The 20871-nt window shown below is 40.7% G+C and overlaps 2 protein-coding genes across 5 annotated transcripts in view; one reads left to right on the forward strand and one right to left on the reverse strand.

Annotated features, from left to right (window-relative positions):
• Positions 1-10825, forward strand: part of uxs1 (UDP-glucuronate decarboxylase 1) — a 39329-nt gene extending 28504 nt beyond the window's left edge. For 2 of the 4 annotated variants that reach the window (XM_054787541.1, XM_054787542.1), the window contains exons 10-15: positions 2401-2520; positions 3943-3986; positions 6278-6338; positions 7513-7570; positions 8627-8730; positions 8853-10820. In XM_054787541.1, the coding sequence (XP_054643516.1) occupies positions 2401-2520; positions 3943-3986; positions 6278-6338; positions 7513-7570; positions 8627-8730; positions 8853-8984 (519 nt within the window). In that variant the 3' untranslated portion in view covers positions 8985-10820. Of the gene's footprint in view, positions 1-2400; positions 2521-3942; positions 3987-6277; positions 6339-7512; positions 7571-8626; positions 8731-8852 lie in introns of all 4 variants that reach the window. The other 2 variants (XM_054787540.1, XM_054787543.1) reach the window with 2 other exon arrangements.
• On the reverse strand, positions 10726-16753 carry ecrg4a (ECRG4 augurin precursor a). Its single transcript, XM_054787544.1, has 4 exons — positions 16606-16753; positions 14705-14755; positions 14421-14599; positions 10726-11044 (listed from the first exon to the last, which is right to left on the reverse strand). The coding sequence occupies exons 1-4, from the start codon at positions 16673-16675 to the stop codon at positions 10895-10897; spliced, it is 450 nt and encodes a 149-aa protein (XP_054643519.1). The 5' UTR covers positions 16676-16753; the 3' UTR covers positions 10726-10894.
• Positions 16754-20871: the final 4118 nt, after the last annotated feature.

The following is a 20871-nucleotide window of genomic DNA, read 5'->3' on the forward strand; positions in this document are numbered from 1 at the left end:
ACAAGTATACAACAAGCAAAGCAATCATTGCTATAGTATGGGTGACAACTTATGTACATTTTTCCAACATTAATTCATACTCAGGAATCATTAGTAATCACGCTCCTTTTAGGATCTCAGTGGGGTCCATGAGGGCAAGTGCTGTCACAAGCAGCAATACATCAATTGTAGGGTTAAAGCAGACTTTAACTTAAATGTACTTGAAAACAACTTCTTTCATTAGTTCCAATAAGTTACAGACGCATGTTAAATCTCAAGAGCGGTGGTACTGATTCTTAGTTCTGCCAGCTGGAAGTCTATTTGCCTGCATTACATGCTCATATTTGGTTAGCCGAATAACACAAATACTGAAGGCAACATGTTTTACCAGGGTGTTAATCAATTAAACATAATATGAGCTAAGGCTGGGCGATATGACCTCAAATTAATATCACGATTAATACCTCGATAACGAAATGCAAATTAACTGCTTTTCGTTAATTTATTGACCAACTGGCACACATTACTTTCAATGGAATATAATGTACGTAATGGGACGCACCTTGTTCCGCCTATCAAGCCTTCTGAAAAAACCTCCAGAAAGCGGCAACAACGCTCCATCTACATAATGTGCTTTGGGTGTTAAGACAGTTTTCATACTCACTTTGCATTTAGTGTTCTTTTGCTCAACATCATCTCTGTGGAGCCCAAATTAAATCTCCCTGGGACTATATGAATGTATGGTACCCACCCTGGCATACTACGTCCTGTACACACATGTACTAAGCTACACATACAGCCACATAACATGACTGGCATCACGTCTCATGCCATCACATTACTAATGGCCACTTATCACACTGCACAAGAAGACTGCACGTTGGCTTTAGAAACTGGATAGATAACCATCATCGCAATGATCATTTATACAATGAAAGACAATTTCACATGTTCTTGTAGCCATGTGACCATCTATCAGTGACATCAAATAAAGCATGGACTCCTTAAAAACTGCTACCAACAGCAAACTAATCATGGTTTCCTACAGAGACGCTTTTATGATGTTTTTATCTTGTTCTTTACTTGTCAATTGTCAACTTTGCCATGGGGCTGCAAGCTGACACTATGAATACTACACTTCAGCCAATATAGAACTTTCGTTTTCTCAAAAAATACATTATTGCAAACATTATTTTGAGACCAAATTAAGCACTAATGTTATGATGATGTGGAATTGCTGTTTGTGACATGTATTTTCTCACATTCCATTAGTGCTGTTTATCAAACGTTTGCAGGATTTCTCAAAATTCTGGCTTTTCAAGCATATTTAAAGACCAGCATTTCTTTTGTAATGTGCAAAATGCACTTTCTGTGAGAGCACAACAGTGTGCTACTCTGTTTGTGTTTGTATTAGGGCTGTCCCAATACGAATTTTTCGCTTCCGATACGATTCCGATCTTGCAGCCTTGAACAAAGGCCGATATCAGCATGAATCATACATACTTTGAATTTCTTTAGTAGAATTTTACAAAAGGCTTGAGAACAGTCAGCAACAATAGGAATGAGGAAAAACTGACCCGTTTAATTCTTGATGCATCTGGTGTATTGTTTTATCCACAATAGGCATCATGTAGCAAACCTCGATGTACTCATTGAAGTTTTTAAACATTACCTTAAAACCCTATCCCAAGCAATTGATGTACCACTTTTTATTTCATCATCTGAGACCCTTTCAACACCTTGTCCCCATTGTGTCTTCTTTTCTTCACCGTTTCATACTTCCCCTTTAAGAATAGAACCATCTACATAATATTCATGTTTTTATTCATGGTTCCCAACCTCCAAAGTGTCCATATCGCACCTCGGGGAAGCGTTGATACATTAGGAAAGCCAAGGATTTGTGGGAAAAAAAAAAAAAAAAGTACGACACATCTGGCCTTGTTTTTTGTATGAGTGGGTCGTCTTAGTGAAGCCAGTTCCACTTCTCATGCAATGAATGTTTTACATTGTTACAGTTAGGCCTGTCACGATAACATATTTTTCTGGTCGATAATTGTGCTACAAATTAGCGTCGATAATCGATGTTTTCGACAACATTTTTTTTTAGATAATTTTTTCAGATGCAGACAGACAGTGATATGCCAGACAGATGCAGAGTGAACCCTCTTGTCCTCCAGCCTGTGTGGCACAGAGAGACGAGCAGATGAAACACACACGCGTACAGTACGTGCACATACCAATTTATCAGGGGTGTCATAATTATCGATCTGTTATTTTTTTAATTGTTCCACTTATCGATTATCATGACAGGCCTAGCTGCAGTGATTGCCTGCGAATAAGTACAAATTAAAAAAAAAACTAAATTGAGCCATGTTACAAAAATACACTTAAATAATGGTGGTGTAATTTCTGTGCTTGCAGGAAGGAGTAGAAGTGAGAGTGGCGAGGATCTTCAACACGTTCGGCTCCCGAATGCACATGAACGACGGCCGCGTCGTTAGCAACTTCATCCTGCAGGCCCTACAGGGAGAACCTCTCACGGTAAGGATTTGAATCTTCTGTCTTATTGTATACATGCATTTGATATTGGCGTCAGCCAGCCACAGAACACAGGTACAGAAGTTGAATCTTGTCAAACTCACCCGCAGTAACATCAACATTTGGTGGATGCCTGGTGGGATATGTGGTGGTCATCTATGAAATAGCCTTTGATACTGGAGCGCTAGGTATTTTTTTCTGTTTTCCCACAATGTATACAACAAATAATGTTGCTTTGACATAGTTGTATTACTAATGTCTTTAAAATTATAAAAACAATGAATATAAAACGTGATACATATACAGTCAAACCTGTCTTAGCGGCCACCTGTATAGAACGGCCACCTGCCTACAGCGGCCACTGAAAATTCCCCCCCGCCCCGCAGAAAATGTACGTGTTATAGACCCTGTGTATAGCGGTCACCTGTCCAACGCGGCCAGCGGCCACCCATTTTGTATCCCTTGGTCAATATCTGATCGCATATAGCGGCCAAAATGCCGACTCAACAGAAGCTTCATGCAGGAAAAACTTTTGTTTTTTAAGCAATGAAGCCGTCGTGTGTAGACTTTAATTACTGAGTCGTAGCTCAGTCACAATCATTCACAAGATCCACACAAACTGTCAGTTGTTTGACATTTAAAAAAGCCGTCTTCGCACAAATTCAAAATGGGCGCCAACCTGTCTATAACAGCCACCTGCCTATAGCGGCCACTTTTGCCGTTTCCCTTTAGTGGCTGCTATAGACAGGTTTGACTTTTAAAGACAAATCATTGTTTTTATTAGTTAATGTAATCAACATTTCAGCTTTTTGTAGTTGCTTTATGACTTTTTGCTCTATTTTTTTCCACTTTTTTATTATATTTCTGCAATGAGCCACACTCCCCAAATGCCCCCTGCACCACACTTTGCACACCCAATAATGACTTAAATATGATTTTGAAAGGTTTTTAAAATGTATTAACTTTTATTTAAAACAAATACATGAACTTGAAGTTGAAGTCAGAAGGTTGGGAAGACCTGGGTTTGAATCTCCGCTTCAGCATCTCAGTGTCGACTTTGCATGTTCTCTCGTGTGTGCGTGCGGTACTCCAGTTTCCAAAAACATGCATGTTAGGTTAATAGGCGACTCTAAATTGTCCATTGTCCAGGTACGAATGTGCATGTGAATGTTTGTCTATATGTGCCCTGCGACTGGCTGGCGACCAGTCCAGGGTGTACCCCGCCTCTCGCCTGAAGTCAGCTGGGATAGGCTCCAGCATACCCCTTATTAGGATAAGCGCCATAGAAAATGGATGGATGGAGTTTTAGTTCCATTTTGTAGTAGTACATAGTATTTCGCAATTTTGGGCGCTATTGGGAATTTGAAACATGTGAAGTTGTGACTCAGCAGCATAGCACGACCCAATCTCCTGTTGTTGTGTTAGGTTTACGGCACCGGTTCCCAAACAAGAGCCTTCCAGTATGTGAGGTAAGAGGAGAAATTCTTCCTAAATGAAATCCTGTTTGGTATGTCCACCCAGATGGGCCTAATGTTTGTCATTTCCGCTTTCACTCCTGCTCGCTATCCACCAAATACACCTCAGTTTAAAAAGAAGACTGTCATGATTATTGGAAGCTGTTACATTAATTACAGTGTATTTACATTTGAAAGCGTGCGGGTGTTATCCGGCTATCGTGTTACGCTTGCATTAATTAAATCAAACGGCGGCGGGCCTTTGACAGAGGTGGCTGTGCTTTCGCTTAGACTGAGTAATTAGGTTATTTGATCAGCCTAGCATTAAGTGATCAGAGAGTTAAGAGTATTTGAAGCTCTGCTGTCTCATTTCCTGCATAGCTTCCGTGTGCAAATCAAAAAGTCTAAGTACTGTAGACACCATTTGAGTCAAACTGCCCCCCTTACAGAATTTTAATAGTGGGTTTCCAGCAGGGGTGTCCAAAGTGCGGCCTGGAGGACATTTGTGGCCAGCGGCTGTTTTTTTATTGGCCCACGGCACATTCTAAAAATAGTATTTAACAATAAAACTATTTTTTTCATTGAAAAATTAGCAATTTTTCAAGAATAAAGTCAAAATATTAAGATACAAATCTTGTAATTTAGTCATAATAGTATGAGAAATTACATAATTTTAGTAGCATAAAGTTGAAAAATTGTCTCAAGTCGTGATATTATGAGAAACAAACAAAACAACAAATACATTGGAAAGTTAGGTTGCGGAAAAAAGCAATTTTTTTTTTAATAAAATGAACATATTACGTTAAAGGCTGGCACTGTACAACCGCTCCCTCATTGTCTGTTTCCCTTCTTGTTCAGGCTGGATGGGTGGAGTCACGTGACTGCACACGCTCTACCTCGTCTTAAAGGGGAATGAAAAGCATACCAGCACACACAGGCAAAACAGACAAAAAATACATTTTTCCCCTTTTTTTTATTAAAACACCAAATTTACCGACATGGGCAAAATGACGTCGGTTATCGTGGTAAATTTTGGTAACGGTAAAGGTAACTTCCACGTACCGTTTTGAGTGCATAAGTGAAGCACGTACTCAAAATGCTATACTTAAATCTGGGAATGGAGGCGGCCTGGGAATGAAGTTAGCGGCTGTAGAATTAATTTTTAAAAGAAATACGTTGTGTGCATTTTATGTTTTTTGGGCAACTGAACAGAGCGCACTTTGCTGTGTTTATTACTTTGTTTACTTATTATTGTCATGTTAGCCATATTGTACTGAGCAGCCAGGACAGAGACGACGATAACGCCTTTGTTGCAGTAAGTTGCATTTTCAGTTCTGTGCTTATCACATTTTTCTCCTTTGGCATCACTAGTCCCTGAAGCCAAAGAAAAATCAAAATGCACCGGTTTAGTTTATCCTTTATGACTGAACTCCAAAGTTTGTGTATTTATTCTCCTCGGTACTCATGAAATAGCAAGAATTCCCGATCAAAGCTTCATCATCCAGTCCACACATGCTTGACGTTGACAGTCCAAAAATAAGATTGACCAGGTGACAGGATGAAATTAATTGTGATGCTCAAACACCCGAGGCAAAGTTAGCCCACAACTCCAAAATATTGGCAAAGGAACATGATTTATTGGTAATGTTTTCATTCAAAACCCCGATACATTAAGCCTGTCACTCAGCCACGTGTAACGTCATGGCAGCAACAGCACAACGTCAGGTCAAGGGAACTTTAAAAAGTACACTCACAAGTATGTCGAAGTCTTAAGTGTTACAATTTGCATGCAGCACTTTCCTCAGCCCGTCAAGGATCCGTGTCCTATTAGGCGAGCTTCTCAAGTTGTGCTCATCTTCTTCTCAAGTTGGCGTATAGTGACTGACGTATAGTTTCTTGATTTAGTTTAGGATTCTGCCCAAAATGACCTTCAGAGTTGTGAGCTGATCTAGTGTGTTCTAATGAGCCAACATGGACAGCAGCAATAGCTGGCCAGCACGCAGGAGGATCAAGTACATGCACACGCTGCTGTATCTTGCCTGACCTTTTCACGTATTATTCCCTTGTGAACCTAACAAGGAAATAGCGCTAATGAAAGAGCGGTGTGTGTCTCAAATGCGGAGGCTTTAGTATAGTAACGTATTCACAGTCCTGCTTGTATGTTATTATAATGAATACTGTAAAATGCAGCGAGTATCACTTGCACTAATGTGATTATCTGCTATAGAAGTAACAACCAATGTGTAATGCATTTGTGTGTGTGTGTGTGTGTGTGTGTGTGTGTGTGTGTGTGATTGGGCCTCCAGTGACCTGGTGAACGGCCTGGTGTTGTTGATGAACAGCAACATCAGCAGTCCTGTCAATCTGGTGAGTTCTTCTTGAACCGGGCATTTGACATAAACCCTAAAGCAGGGGTCACCAACGTTTGTCCTTGTGAGAGCTACTTTTACAAAATGAAAATGGCCAAGAGCTACTCATTTTTGTAACATTTATTTTCAGAGCTTATTTTAAACCCAAACAAAGCGAATATGCTTGTTTTACCAGAACATGAACAAAATGCTGGTGTCCACAACTCACATGTTGTATTTCACAATGCATTTCTTTCTACTGTTCTTTCATTATTAACTGAAAACCTGAATGAAAAGCAGGCTTGCGGGCACCTCATGTGGTCTTGGGGGCTACCTGGTGCCCGCTAACACCACGTTGGTGACTCCTGCCCTAAACCCTTACCATACGTGAATCCATCTCCCTAACCACCCTCAACCCAAATCATACCTCCAACTCCTAATCTTAAACCCTTACCATGCCCTAATCCAACCCTAACCACCCTAAAGCCTAATTTTACCTCCAACTCCTAATCTTAAACCTTTACCATGCCCTAATCCAACTCTAACCACATTAAACTCTAATCTTACCACTAAACCAGTGGTGTTCAAAGTGTGGCCCAGGGGCCAGTTTTAGGCTGCGGCTGTCTTTTTATTGGTCAGTGGCGCATTCTAAAAATAGCATTTTAGCAAGAAAACTGAAGAGCAAAAATGAAAAAGTCAGCAATTTTACAATAACATAATCTAAATATTAAGACAAAAAAATTTTAATTTAACAAGAAAGGGTAATAATTGAAAGAGAATAATGAAATATTATGAGGAAAAATAACATTTTTGTAGCAAAGTTTAAATACTGAAGAAAAAAATAAATTATTTTCTTCCTCTACGGTTGGTGTGTCATGTAGTTCTGCCCGCGTGTTTGCTCACAGCGCGACACGTGGGTGTGCTTGTGTATTACATCGTGTTCACTGAGTGATTCCTTCCCGTCTGGATGCAACAATTTACTAATCCGGCACAGTATGGACGCATTTTTCATTGTGCTAAAAAAAATCTCAGGAATGCTCTCGTGTGGACAGGGTCTAAACACCCTACTCTACCCCACCCAACACAACCCTCCAAATTACCCTAACCCCTGCCCGCTAACTCTCAACCACCCTTGAACAGTAAGATAATTGCGCCTGCATCTGCATTTTTAAAAATATAAATTTTATCTGCAGGGAAACCCAGATGAGCACACCATACTGGAGTTTGCTCGGCTCATCAAAAGTCTTGTCGGTAAGGTGTCTGATTGATTGATGTTGTTGTCATTCTATGTGTCTGCGCAGTGTCTTGACCCCTGCTATCTCAGTGCCGGCCCAGCCAAGCTCCCCTGCCTTCCTGCTTATCTCGTAATGTCCTTTGCCTATCGTGCGTTCCTTGTCTTTGCACCCTTCTCCTTACGGCGTCTCTGCATTAAGATGCTTGGTGAAGGATGAAAAGGTTTTTTTGTGGCACTATGAAACCATGAAATATTATTGGACTTGTTCAGATTGCTGCATACATGCTAAAATGTACATTTGAATAGAAAAACGCTGAGCCATACGCTTCAGCCTTGATCCACCCCATGTTGAAGTGTCTTGAGCAGGATAGTGAACTTGTAATTGATCGTGATACTGCATTCAATCCAATCCAATCCACTTTATTTATATAGCACATTTTATAAACACTGTTTCCAAAGTGCTGCACAGACTAGCAAAACCATAAATAATAAGTAAATAAAGGAAATTGTCAGCATTGTCAGTGTGTGCCTTGGAGTAGCGTCGTGGCCTTCGACGACATCTGCTGCCGTCATCCTCGTGATGTAAAGCATCTTGAAAAGAGGTGGAGAAACTGTATGAGTGCAGTCATCTGCGCAAAACATTTCACGGACTGCTTGACATACGACAGAAGTGCCGTGCAACGGACTCGAGGGTCCTGGAGCCGCTGTCAAGCTGTTGTTTGCATGCTAAGCCACTAATCCAACGCAGCAGCGGCCATGTTTTTTGTGTTTTATCAAGCTGATGTATTTTGAGTTGCTACAATGACATTTTAGCAAAATGGACCAGTGTGCTGCATCATTTTTTCCCTTTCATTTTTGGGGTGTCTTTGATTTCCCCCCTCTATAGGGTGATCATTTTCATTTTTATCAAATGATGTGGCATCATTGTTACTAATACATCACCCACTTATTATCAGGAAACATATTCAACATCATTTTTCCCCCAGTTTAGATCTGATGTGTTTTCCAAGTGTTCCTCTAATTTTTTTGAGCAGTATATCTACACTCTTAGTCCATTGTGTCCACTCCCACAGTGAGCCAAAGTCAGATCAATTTCCTTCCCGAGGCCCAGGATGACCCACAGAGGCGAAGACCCGACATCCGAAAAGCCAAGATGATGCTCGGCTGGGAGCCAGTGGTATGAAACACGCCCACACACGTGTCTGTGCACTTTTCCTCTGTTAGTCACATTATTATTACAGTTTACACTTTTAAGACCACACAGCCTCCATGCAGTCAAATGGATGTGTGTGTTGACAGGTGCCCCTGGAGGAGGGCCTGAACAAAACCATCCAGTACTTCAGCAGGGAACTGGAGCACCAGGCCAATAACCAGTACATCCCCAAACCCAAAGCGGCCCGCACGAAGAAAGGCCGACCCAGACACACCTAAATAAGTCGACCTGTCTTTGTGCCAAGGTGCATTCTGGGATATTTATTTTGGAGAAGAATACGACATTTGATTGTCCTGTTGCCTTGATGAGGAGCTGTAAGTTGCACTGTTAGGCGCCAGATGAGCCTGAATCCAATTATTTAAAACACAGCCAACTCTACGTTGCTTTTTTAAAACATTTTTTGTTTTTGTTTTTTTCTTTTTTGGGTGAATTTGTGCTTATGCTATTTAAATCTCTCGCGGCGCTTCAGATCTTTGTTTCTTAAAAGATTTATTTGGAGACGACATGATTAGCACGTCTCGCGGCAGAAGAGATCGTTACTTTGATGTTGTTGCTTCACTTTGGGAAGCAGCTCACATCTGGATGTGAATTATTCATATCAGGTGAAGATGCTATTTTAATAAAGTATTTACAATAACTCATGTGGCGAGTAGCATCTTTTGACACCGCCTTGTTCTTTGAGATGACCTCTGTTGCAGGGTCTCTGTGCAGTCCCCTCAAACCAGTGGGAAAACCAGTGGCAGAGTCAGGAGAAGAACTTTGAAGCTGGCTATTGTGCACCCAGACAGTCAAGGCAGTTGTCATGTGCACAGTTAAATAGCACAGCTTGGATTTGAGCATTGCCAAAGGTGAGGATTGTTGCACATCTTCTGGAAGAGTGTTCCAGATTTTGGCAGCGTAAAACTGAAACGCAGCCTCACCGTGTTTAGTGAAAAAAATACATCATTTAAAAGGAAAGTGCCAAAAAAACATTAATTAGAGATGAAAAAGTACAGTAATCCCTCCTTTATTGCGAGTAATTGCTTCCAGACCCGACCGTGAGAAGTGAATTTCCGTAAAGTATGATTCTTTTTATTAATTAAATATTTTCATAGTTACAACCTTCTAAATATGGTTTTTAACATTACTAGAGCCCCCTAGACATGAAATAACACCCCTATAGTCACCTTTACACTCCTATTACCCAATATAGTAGACATAATAAGAGAAAATAAAACATAAGACATAACATAGACTCATGTTAGCATTGGAAAAGGTGTTCCTTTTTGGAACTTATGTTTCCATACTGCCCGTCTCATCAATGTAACATGACTGGCACCTAGTGACCAGTGTAGAATACTACATGTCTTGGAAAGCGTCTTCTGAATGCCTTTTTTTTTTTTATTCGGCGATTTTTATTTTTGAAAATGCTTACTGTAGGCCAAAAATATGTCAAATTTGTTTAAATATGTATTTTCTGTTTCTTATACTAATATAACGTATTCAACCCCAAAAGAGCAGTGACTTATTCAACGCTGGATGCTTGGTACTTGATTCACTCGAGTCACACGTTGCAGCTCACGTGCAGAAACTCACACGTGGAACACTCCAATCGCTTGTCACAGAGCATAGTTTGACTGGTACCAGTCATTTAAATTGGAAGCAATAAAGAGAAAAATCTTGGATTTTTTTTTAAGAACAAAAATAAGATTTGATTTGTTTTATTTGAAAATCGTGGGGTTTTTTTGGTTTTTTTTTTTTGTTTTTTCAAATAAATGCCACATCATGGGCTTGAAAAACTTCAAACAGATTTTATTTTTGTTGACATTGTTGCTTTTTGGGTACTACTGCTTTTCATAGGAAGATTTGGTCCGAAAAGAGCTTAGAAAGTTGGGTTATTTTTTGAGGGGGGGAGTTCCACCATCTCATTGGTTTTGCTTGGAAAGGTGAACAAACTGTAGACATAGAAGAGAACCAGAAGAGCATATTTATTATTTTTGGACATGACATGATAGCATGTTTACTTGTAGAAGCAAGGTCATTTTCACATAACAAGCTTATGTGCTTGCGTTCATTTTATTTTATTCAGACCAGGAAGCTGCTTTGTTCTCGCACCGGGCGGGGGGGGGGGGGGGTTGGCGTGCTCATGCTAATAGTAGTCATAGTTGACATTGGCGCCGTGTCGGTACGAGTTTGGGTCACGCGGGCCGATCGGGGCATTCTCATCGTAGTGATGCTGACGTCCGTGGTCAGTGGAGCGTGCGTGGTCCATCCAGTAGGACAGGTCCGTCTCCAGCCTCTGGCCAGAAGGAAAGAAGGAGGGTCGGGGGTGGGAGAGACGCCACACTTGTTAGATAAAAGTTGCCCGCAGAGACTCGGCAGGCAAACAAACGTGCCGGCCGTGAAAAGGCCAACAAAGCCTTGACAGCTTTGACCTTTGAGCGATGCGGCGGCAAAGGTCGCACATGAAGGTGTCATGCAGACGCTCGTGTGTGGCTCAAGTGTTCATATTCTCTTTAGAAGTGTTGGGCCTAAATTTCATCTGCTTCGCGGTCCAAGCCATTCTGCGGGTTCAAACGCATTCCATCACAACGAGACACGCTGGAGAACCCATTAGAGCGGAAGTATGACGGCCTCCTTTTACCTTGGGCTGCTGAGACGTGAAGGCATGGCAGAAAGCGTTTCGTGTGATTGGTTTACTGCTGAGAGCAGGGTGGCACACTGAGGACATGAAAGTATGATGACAAGCGTTTACAAAAGCGGTCAACAAAAATATGACTTCCTCGCTGTCCCTCTCTCCTCCTTATGATGGAGGACGTTGGGAAAAAAAATCTGAGATTTCGAGAATAAAGTTGCGATATTCCGAGAATGAAGTCGTACGTTGACGGGGGAAAAATTCATAAGAATAAAGTTACAAGAATAAAGTTGTAAATTGATGAGAAAGTTGTACATTTCCAAGAAAAAAAATTTACTTGGGAAAAAAATCAAATTTTCTGAGAATAAAGTCGTAAATTTACGTGAAAAAAGTTGTACATTTAAGAGCAAAAAAGTCAAATTTAGGAAAATAAAGTTGTAAATTGATGAGAAAGTTGTGAAATGAGAATGAAGTGGTAAAAGTGCTAGTTTCTAGGTCATTTGCCAGGTCACACAAGGTCCCTTTTCATAGCTGTCTTAGGCAGTGCCAGCAACAAAGTTAAAGAATTTTTTCTCGTAAATTTACGACTATTATCGTAAATTTACAACTTTAGTCTGGAAATCTCAGATTATTTTAAGACTCCGTTGTAACAGGCGTTGCCCGAGACAGATATGAAAAGGGGGGGGCTTACGTGATCTTTGGCCTTGGGCAACGGTAATATTACGACTTTTTTTCTCGTAAATGTACGCCTCTATTCTCTTAATATTACGACTTCTGGAAATCTCTGATTATTAGTTATTTTCAACGTGGTTCTGATTCTCTGTCATACTTCATCCTCTCCTCACTAAGCAACCACAATGCAAATGACATGGAGTCTGCAGATAGATGTGAAAGTCAATGAATCTTCCGTATAGCTTTTATCTTCTTCCATGAATTTGAAAGGCTTTAAGTTGTACTTCATTTTTCCAAGCACAATTTGAGTTGTTGTGTTGTGAAGGAAGTAATCTACCTAACACGTATACAAATGAAAATACACCTGATATCATGTGAAAAAAAATGCATTTCCAAGGACGTCCGCACGGACTCTGCTACGGAGTGCGCATGCTCGCTGCTGGATGTTTTTCATGGCTAAAATACGTTTTTTGTAACATTGCTAGCGGTGTGCGTGTGTTTGGTGCATAACCTCAGGTAAATTCATGCTAGCACGCTGGCTGTCTCCCACACGCCAAATGAAAACTCTGGGAAACAGACTCCAGGCACGCATCAGTGCTGAATTCATTTTGTGCTTTTAATTTGATGATGTTGGAAGCTACTTTTCTGAGATTTTTGTTCAATGCAGTCAGACAAGATCACAGCGCTTTTAATGTGAAGGCCGGAAGTGTGTTATTGGCAGTCCTTCATGTTCATCTTTCACAGCGTCAGTCGTCATCTTAATGACCCTCGCTTATGTATTGAGTTTACTTCTGAGTTCCAACTGCAATTTGAATAGCAAGGCGGCGTAGGAACGGATCTCGCTCGTGACCCGAGGACCGCCTGTGCAATGCTACCCAACAGACTCCATTAGTCAAATCCACAGATCGTCTCTGTATGGAGCCTCCAACAAACACACTTGTGACCTCGAGTGGTGCCACATTAGCATTGTGTAGCGCCAACAAAATGCCACGAGTGTGCTGCAGTATGCAAATGTATGCTAATGAGGTCAGTGTGAAAGTACAGCTCCATATTTTATTCCATTTTCACTTCGCTGAAGTTGCAAAAAAAATCTTATGATTATAATTTGCAGCTTAAAAAAACCCGGCTTCAATAAGATTTGAGAATTTGTCAAGAAGTTCCATTTTGTAAGCTATTGGTTCATGTTCTGAACAAAAAATGAACTGCAAAAACGTCCTGAACCTTTAATTGGTCTCTTGTCTAAATGAAGTTTTGCACAAAATTCTAATGTAATACTAGACAGAATAACTGCATTTTGAAATAGTTTTCACTGTCGACACTACATATATACTGTAGTGTGACAGTGTTCCCCCCCCATTGATACTTTGTTTGTCTCACTTAAATCATCAAACAAACGTAAATATTAGTCAATGACAACACACCCGAACACAAAATGCACTTTTTAAATGAAACTTTTTATTATTAAGTGAGAAAAAAAATCCAAGCCTACACTGTGTGAAAAAGTGATTGCCCCCCCCCCCCCGTTAAAACATAACTTAACTGATATGAATTGAGATCTATCAGTGTGGAAAAGGTTATAAAGCCTTTTCTAAAACTTTGGGACTCCAGCCAACCACAGTGAGAGCCATTCTCCACAAATGGCCAAAACATGGAACAGTGGTGAACCTTCCCAGGAGTGGCCGGCCAACCAAAATGACCCAAACAGCGCAGCAACGACTCATCCGAGAGGTCACAAAAGACCCCACAACAACATCCAAAGAACTGCAGGCCTCGCTTGCCTCAGTTCAGGTCAGTGTTCATGACTCCACCATAAGAAAGACACTGGGCAAAAACGACCTGCATGGCAGAGTTCCAAGACCAAAACCACTGCTGAACAAAAACAACATTAAGGCTCGTCTCAATTTTGCCAGAAAACATCTCAATGATCCCCAAAACCTTTGGGAAAATACTCAAAAGTTGAACTTTTTTGGAAGGTGTGTGTCCCATTACATCTGGTGTAAAAGTAAGTGCGTTTTTCAGAAAAACATCATACCAACAGTAAAATGTGGTGGTGGTAGTGTGATGGTTGATTACTGCTAAGGGAGGTCCAACCAGTTATTAGCTTTAGGGGGCACTTTTCAACACAGGGCCATGTAGCTTTGGATTATTTTTCTCCCTTAATAATAAAAAGTTTCACTCAACAACTGCCTTTTGTGTTCAGGTGTGTTGTCACTGACTGCGGTAACATTTGGTTACATTTGGTTGATGATCTGCAACATTTAAGTGTGACAAACATGCAAACAAACACTTCTTCACACGTTTCATCCCAATGAGGTATGTGGCGTCTCGTTTTATTTCACGTGGTTAAATCTGCTTCCTTGGATCCCACCTGCTCGTCGTAGCCCATGTACATAAACTGCATGATCCACTGCTGCACGTCCGGTCTGCTGCGGTCCCAAATGTTCCTCTTGGTGCGCCTCAGCTTTGCTAGGAACTCCTGCGCTTTGGAGGGCGGCATGGCCACTGAGGCCTTGGAGGAGGAGGAGGCTGGAGGAGCCACTCCTGCCACTAGATGGATGACATGGAGAACATATCGGAATGTTTGATCCATCTCTTGTGTTGGCTTCAAATGCTGTGTTGAAACATGTCATGGGGTGCGGTGTAGGTTCCTACCATCTCTTTTTCTGAAGAGCCTGTGCAGCTCCTTGCCATCACCTGTCACTTCTATTAGGGTGAGAGACAAACTGAGGTGAGGTCCCACGTCAGTCTGGCCTTCCCTGCTGAGGCTGCTGCCCCCACAACCCCACCTCGGATAAATGGAAGATGGATGGATGGATTTTCTCTTTCCCTTTTGGGGTTGCATCCCAAAAACGCCCACAAAAAAGTCCCCCAAAAGGCAGAAAGCCAACACTTTTCTGCTTATTCTACTCCTCTGACACACACCCCACCCCCACCTGGAAAGCCCACCCATTCCCACACACCCACAACCCCTCCCCCCAATAAATTGCAGTCATGAATGACTCCCTTCTTTTCATTACAGATGCAAATGTGACCTGCGTGTCGGTCTATTTATTGAGTGAGCCACTTTGTTTTTCTCCTCTTCGGACCACTAAAGCCATAAAATGATTTCGCTGCTCACGTGGGAGGTTTTGCGTCATTAAAGGAGACTAGCAATGGATTTTTGTGTGCTAGAGTGCCTTAAAGTGTATTGCAAGTACAACTGAATGTGACGTTGAATGCAAAGCATATTATGGACAATGTCCGTCACTTTTTCCACTCTTTTTGCCATGTGTTGACACATTTCATCATTTTTACATATTTATTTAAATAGTGTTTCCTGTCTCATGGCCACTCAGTATATTATACATAATAAATACTGCAATATGACATTCTTAGAACAATTCATATACACGTTTACTTTCATGCTGTTTTATTTTGATTATTTTGTCATGTTTTTACATATTACATTTTTTAACATATTTCTTTTATTTCCTATTTCAACACATAATTAATAATTAGAATTATTATAATTAAATAATTGTAACACACAATAAATACTTAAAGAAAAACGTTTGAAATAATCTCTGTACATTTTTATTTTGAATACTTTGTTTTTGCATGTCATGTTTTTACATATTGTATTTTTTTTAGCTTATTTGTTGTCATTTCCTGTATCTTGGCTACTACTATATATGATACATAATCAGAATACATAATAAACACATCAATAATAATAAGAAGAATAACATATACATGGTTATTTTTAAAACGTCCCTTTGCCATGTTGTTTTTACACATTTGATCATTTTTACTTACTTTATTATTGTTTCACTCAATATATAATAACACTCAATCTATAATACATTATGTATATGATACATAATAAATACTTCAATAATACATTTTAAAAACAATTAGTATACGTGTTTACTTTGACACTACTTTTTAATTTGTATTATTTTGCCACGTTTTACACATTTTATTTTGTTTCCCTTTTTATTTAGTTTGCTATTCCTGTCTCCAGACTACTTTACATGTAACACATAATAACAAATACTTAAATGATGACTTTAAAAACAATTTCATATGCACCTTCATTTGGAAAACATTTCTTTCTTTATTGTTTTTGCATATTTTATATCGGATTGTATGCATAAGAACACATATAATACACAGTAATAGATAGAATGCATAATAACAGCTCATTTGAAATGTTCTATCTGTATATTTGCCTTTTTTTACATTTTGTACAAGTTTCACCACAGTTTTCTGCATCGTGACTATTCTGTAAGGCATTTTAACAATAATAATGCATCACGTCATCATAACAATAGTGCTGCGTTGCTTTTCTGGGAACTCACAGACCTCACTTGGATTTAAAACAAAGAAACTTTGTAATTAGTTGATTTGTGTTGCACACTATTGCAACACAAAGTGAATGAAAAGCCGCCACGGTGGTATTTATGCAAGAGTCCTCCACGTGCTGAGACGTGCCCGAGAAAGCATCAAGTGAGTCAAAGTCTGCAAGGCCAGACGCGGGAATAGCATCCTAGACGAACAGCCATAGAACTTACCTGTGAAAGCCAACAAGGTCAGCAAAGCAGCGAGGCCCAACAGCCTCAAACGCAACAGCTGGGATGCCATCTTTCTACCCCCTTAAGACAAATGCCGTGAGTCCTCCTCAGAAGGAGCTGAGCTGAGCTAGCAGGCAAAAGCAACAACTTCGCCTTAGAACCAGAGGGGAGAGTGGGGGTCCGGAAGGGGGGGGAGGCCACGCTCCACATTCGCTGAGTCTTCCAAGTGGAACGCGGCCCGTGGCGCTCCGTGGAATGTCGGCTGCAGCTGGAAAATCTCGCATGCTTTTCCAGCAAGAGTCTCATCTTGCTTGCTTGTTTTTTATGTCACTTTTTCCCTCTCAGGGCAGGAGGATGACAAATCAAAGCATGATATTTTTAATTTGATACAAAGGCTGAAAAAAACTGATGTTTCAAGCAAAACTGCTACAATCCTTATGTGAGACATGAACACACGTCTTCCTCTTTTCTAGGCCGTCTAAAGATATAAAAACTGGTTAAAAATCAATCAATAAATAAATAAAGCGACAGCTCATGACTAAGCTACAAAAAACGCTATTAAAAAAACTCCTCCAAGGTTTTTTAGTTTTCTATCCGTGCTGTGACCATGGTAAGGAAAGTGATAAACACGATCAGAAGGGGGTGTCTGTGGTGATCCTGCCACATCATCACGTCTTTGGCAACAATCACATCTTCAGTGAAGGTAAACGTAAGCGTCAGTGTTCTTGTATCCATTTCACACATCTTTTTTATGCATGTACGTGTTGCATGCATGTAAGGCTATGGATTGTAAAACTATGTCATTTTTTGGAAAATTTAAAAAAACAGCAGAAATGGAAACAACAGCTGTCATTTTACGGGAATAAAGTCAAAATATTACGAAAAAAAGTCATAATTGAATGAAGAACAAAAGTTGCAATTTCACATGAATAAACTCGTATTATTATGGAAAAAACGTCATTTTTAGTAGCATTTCTCCTATATTACAAAGGTGAAATGCAGTTTTTGTTCTTAGCACATCTCTATGTGTTGCTTTACTAAATGTCCAAGCGGCCCTTGCTTGCATGCTTTCACTTTTCATTATGTGGCCCTCGCTGGAAAAAGTTTGGACACCCCTGGTGTACAGGATTTCCTTTAAAAATCCGCCCTCTGTTGGTCATCTTGAGCAACATCATCGTATTTATTCACTAATTGTCAACACTATCGACCAAAACATGTCATGAGGGGTGCACATGATTTGACTGTGTCCGCTGCATCAATATCGTCATGGCGCGTCAGGAAGGCTGGATTCAGTTGGTCATTTGTTTTCACAGCCACAAACAGCACTGACTGATTTGCAGGCGGACTTAGCTACACGTGCACAGAGCAGCAACGCTTCCTTCTCCTTTTAATCGACGCCTTTTTCCTCCAAAACGCTTGCTCCAACCAACATGCTGAACCCGACCGCCCCCTACAGCTCACACACAAAACAGCAGCTGGGAGCAACACAATACACCCGTCTACAACATGCTTAACACGCCTGATAGGAAATGCACCCCCCCCCCCCCCCCCCCCCCCCCCCCAATAATTGTCAGGTTTATCTCTAGAATCATGTGGATTATTCTGCAGGTGTTTGTGATCCTATATGACAAAGTTGTCATCACAGATGAAGTTAGAGGGATACACATTTTGGCCTCCTTTTTGTTTTTTTGCAAGATTTGTTGTATAACTTGCAATTTATAAAATAAAAAGGTAATCAAAGTATATACAACGTTGCGTCTTGCAAAAAAAGGGGAAATACACTTTAATGCAATACAGCTGAATATAATGTAAATAAAGAAACAACTAGCATACCGCTACAGTCGTAAAAAAAACAAACAGTAATAGCCACTCTAAAGCGAAGGCAACTCAAGCAACACGCTCAAATTCCTCCTGTGCTGGTGGGCTTTGAATGCACCTTTGGCGGAACCACCGCCCGCAAACATCACACTGAATGTGAAAGACGGAATCTAGGCTAGGGAATCTGGGGAGACAGGCGGGGTCTGGTCGCCAGACAATGGCAATCATTCACACTCACATTCATACCGTGGACAATTTAGAGTCTCCAGTTAAGCTAGCATACATGTTTTTGCAATGTGAGGAGGAAACGGAGTACCCGGAGAAAGCGCACGGGGAGAACATGCAGAACACCCATGTGTCCCAAGAGACATAAAAACAGCAAACAAATGTCCTCTCTGTGTGTCCAGGTAGGAGTGGAATGCAGCAGGAAGCCAGATGTTGGCACAAATTTGCAGCAATTCCCCGAAAAGCCGAGAGGTGACGTCAGCAAAACGTTTATACGACAGAAGATCAGGTTTCCATGCAAGCACACTTGGTTTATGCTATCTATCTTTATGCTATCTATCGCTTTATGCTTAAAAAGGTACTGCTTTTGAATTGTTGTAGAGAATATTTTCCGGTTTATAATGTATGCTACAAAAACAACAATAATCATTCATTGAAAACATTCTAATTGGAAGCAATGGAATCAACTGAAACAGAGCATTAAGTTCAACACAGCATTGAATTGTGATACAACTTTGGGCCATTTTTTTTTTTACATACAATAAGAGGGTGATATTTTCCTTGAAAAAAGTTTTAAAAAATACAGGTGGTCTTATTTTGATAGATTTTCATGATATATTCACGGCTTCACTCAGCATGTATGAATAAACCGTGCTGTTCCGTGGAGGAATACGGCCTCTTACCAGCCAAAAGATATGCAAGCAAACAGCACATATGTTTGCCTAAATTCAGTATTTTCAAGCATAAAAATGGCAAAATGAACTAAAATACAAGCCATTAAGAAGATGATTTTGAAATCGTGAATGTAGTATTGTACAATGGTCACTAGGTGTCAGTAATTGTTAGGTGAGACAAGCACCAGAACGGAAGGTTTCAAAGTCAGGTTAGGATTTCCAACGAGGCTTCGGGTTTCAAATTAGTGTTTCAAATTCGGGTAAGGGTTTCAAACGAGGGTTTGGGTGTCACACTAGGGTTTCAAATTGGGGTTTCAAGCTTGGGTTAGGGTTTCCAACTCGGGCTCAAAACTAGGTTTAGGGTTTCAAAGTCAGGTTAGGTTTTCCAACTTGGGTTAGGGTGTCACACTATTTGGCGAGTGGGAATTTTGGGCCACTCATTTCAGAATTGTTGTCATTCAGCCACATTGGAGGGTTTTCCAGCATGAAGAGCCTTTTTAAGGTCATGCCACAGCATCTCAATAGGATTCAGGTCAGGACTTTGACGAGGCCACTCCAAAGTCTTTATTTTGTTTTTCTTCAGCCATTCAGAGGTGGACTTGCTGGTGTGTTTTGGATCATTGTCCTGCTGCACAACCCAAGTTGGTTGAAGCAGCAAAACAGCCCCAGACCATCACACTACCACCACCATATTTTACTGCTGGTATGATGTTGTTTTTCTGAAAAACGCTGTTAATTTCACACCAGATGTAATGGGACACACACCTTCCAAAAAGTTCAACTTTTGAGTATTTTCCAAAGGTCTTGGGGATCATCGAGATGTTTTCTGGCAAAATTGAGACGAGCCATAATGTTGTTTTTGTTCAGCAGTGGTTTTGGTCTTGGAACTCTGCCATGCAGGCCGTTTTTGCCCAGTGTCTTTCTTATGGTGGAGTCATGAACACTGACCTGAACTGAGGCAAGTGAGGCCTGCAGTCCTTTGGATGTTGTTGTGGGGTCTTTTGTGACCTCTTGGGTGAGTCGTTGCTGCACTCTTGGGGTCATTTTGGTTGGCCGGCCACTCCTGGGAAGGTTCACCACTGTTCCATGTTTTGGCCATTTGTAGATAATGGCTCTCACTGTGGTTTGCTGGAGTCCCAAAGCTTTAGAAATGGCTTTATAACCTTTTCCACGCTGATAGATCTCAATGAAGTTATGTTTTTATGTTTTTATGTTTATATCACTTTTTCACACAGGGCCATGTAGCTTGGGATTATTTTCTCCCTTAATAATAAAAAGTTTCATTTAAAAACTGCGTTTTGTGTTCAGTTGTGTTGTCATTGGCTAATATTTACATTTGTCTGAACATTTAAGTGTGACAATCGTGCAAAAAAAAGAAATCAGGAAGGGGGCAAAGACTTTTTCACACCGCTGTGTGTACGCAAGCTGTAGTTCAGCTCGCTGGCATGCGGTGTGTGTTCAGGTATGTGTGTAGAAAGGCTTGTGTTTAGCATAGCACGCAACAGGTTGGCACATTTCCAGGCACCAGTCACATTTTCAGAGAGCAAAT

This window comes from Dunckerocampus dactyliophorus, chromosome 9 (genome assembly GCF_027744805.1).
Source record: "Dunckerocampus dactyliophorus isolate RoL2022-P2 chromosome 9, RoL_Ddac_1.1, whole genome shotgun sequence".
NCBI classification, from domain to species: domain Eukaryota; kingdom Metazoa; phylum Chordata; class Actinopteri; order Syngnathiformes; family Syngnathidae; genus Dunckerocampus; species Dunckerocampus dactyliophorus.

Excerpts from the sequence above, each read along its gene's own strand:
- ecrg4a (XM_054787544.1), bottom strand. The coding sequence starts at position 16,675 with ATGGCATCCCAGCTGTTGCGTTTGAGGCTGTTGGGCCTCGCTGCTTTG. Across the intron at positions 14,756-16,605 it reads GACCTTGTTGGCTTTCACAG|AAGTGACAGGTGATGGCAAG; the intron begins GTAAGTTCTATG and ends TCACCCTAATAG. Across the intron at positions 11,045-14,420 it reads ACATGGGCTACGACGAGCAG|AGGCTGGAGACGGACCTGTC; the intron begins GTGGGATCCAAG and ends CCTTCTGGCCAG.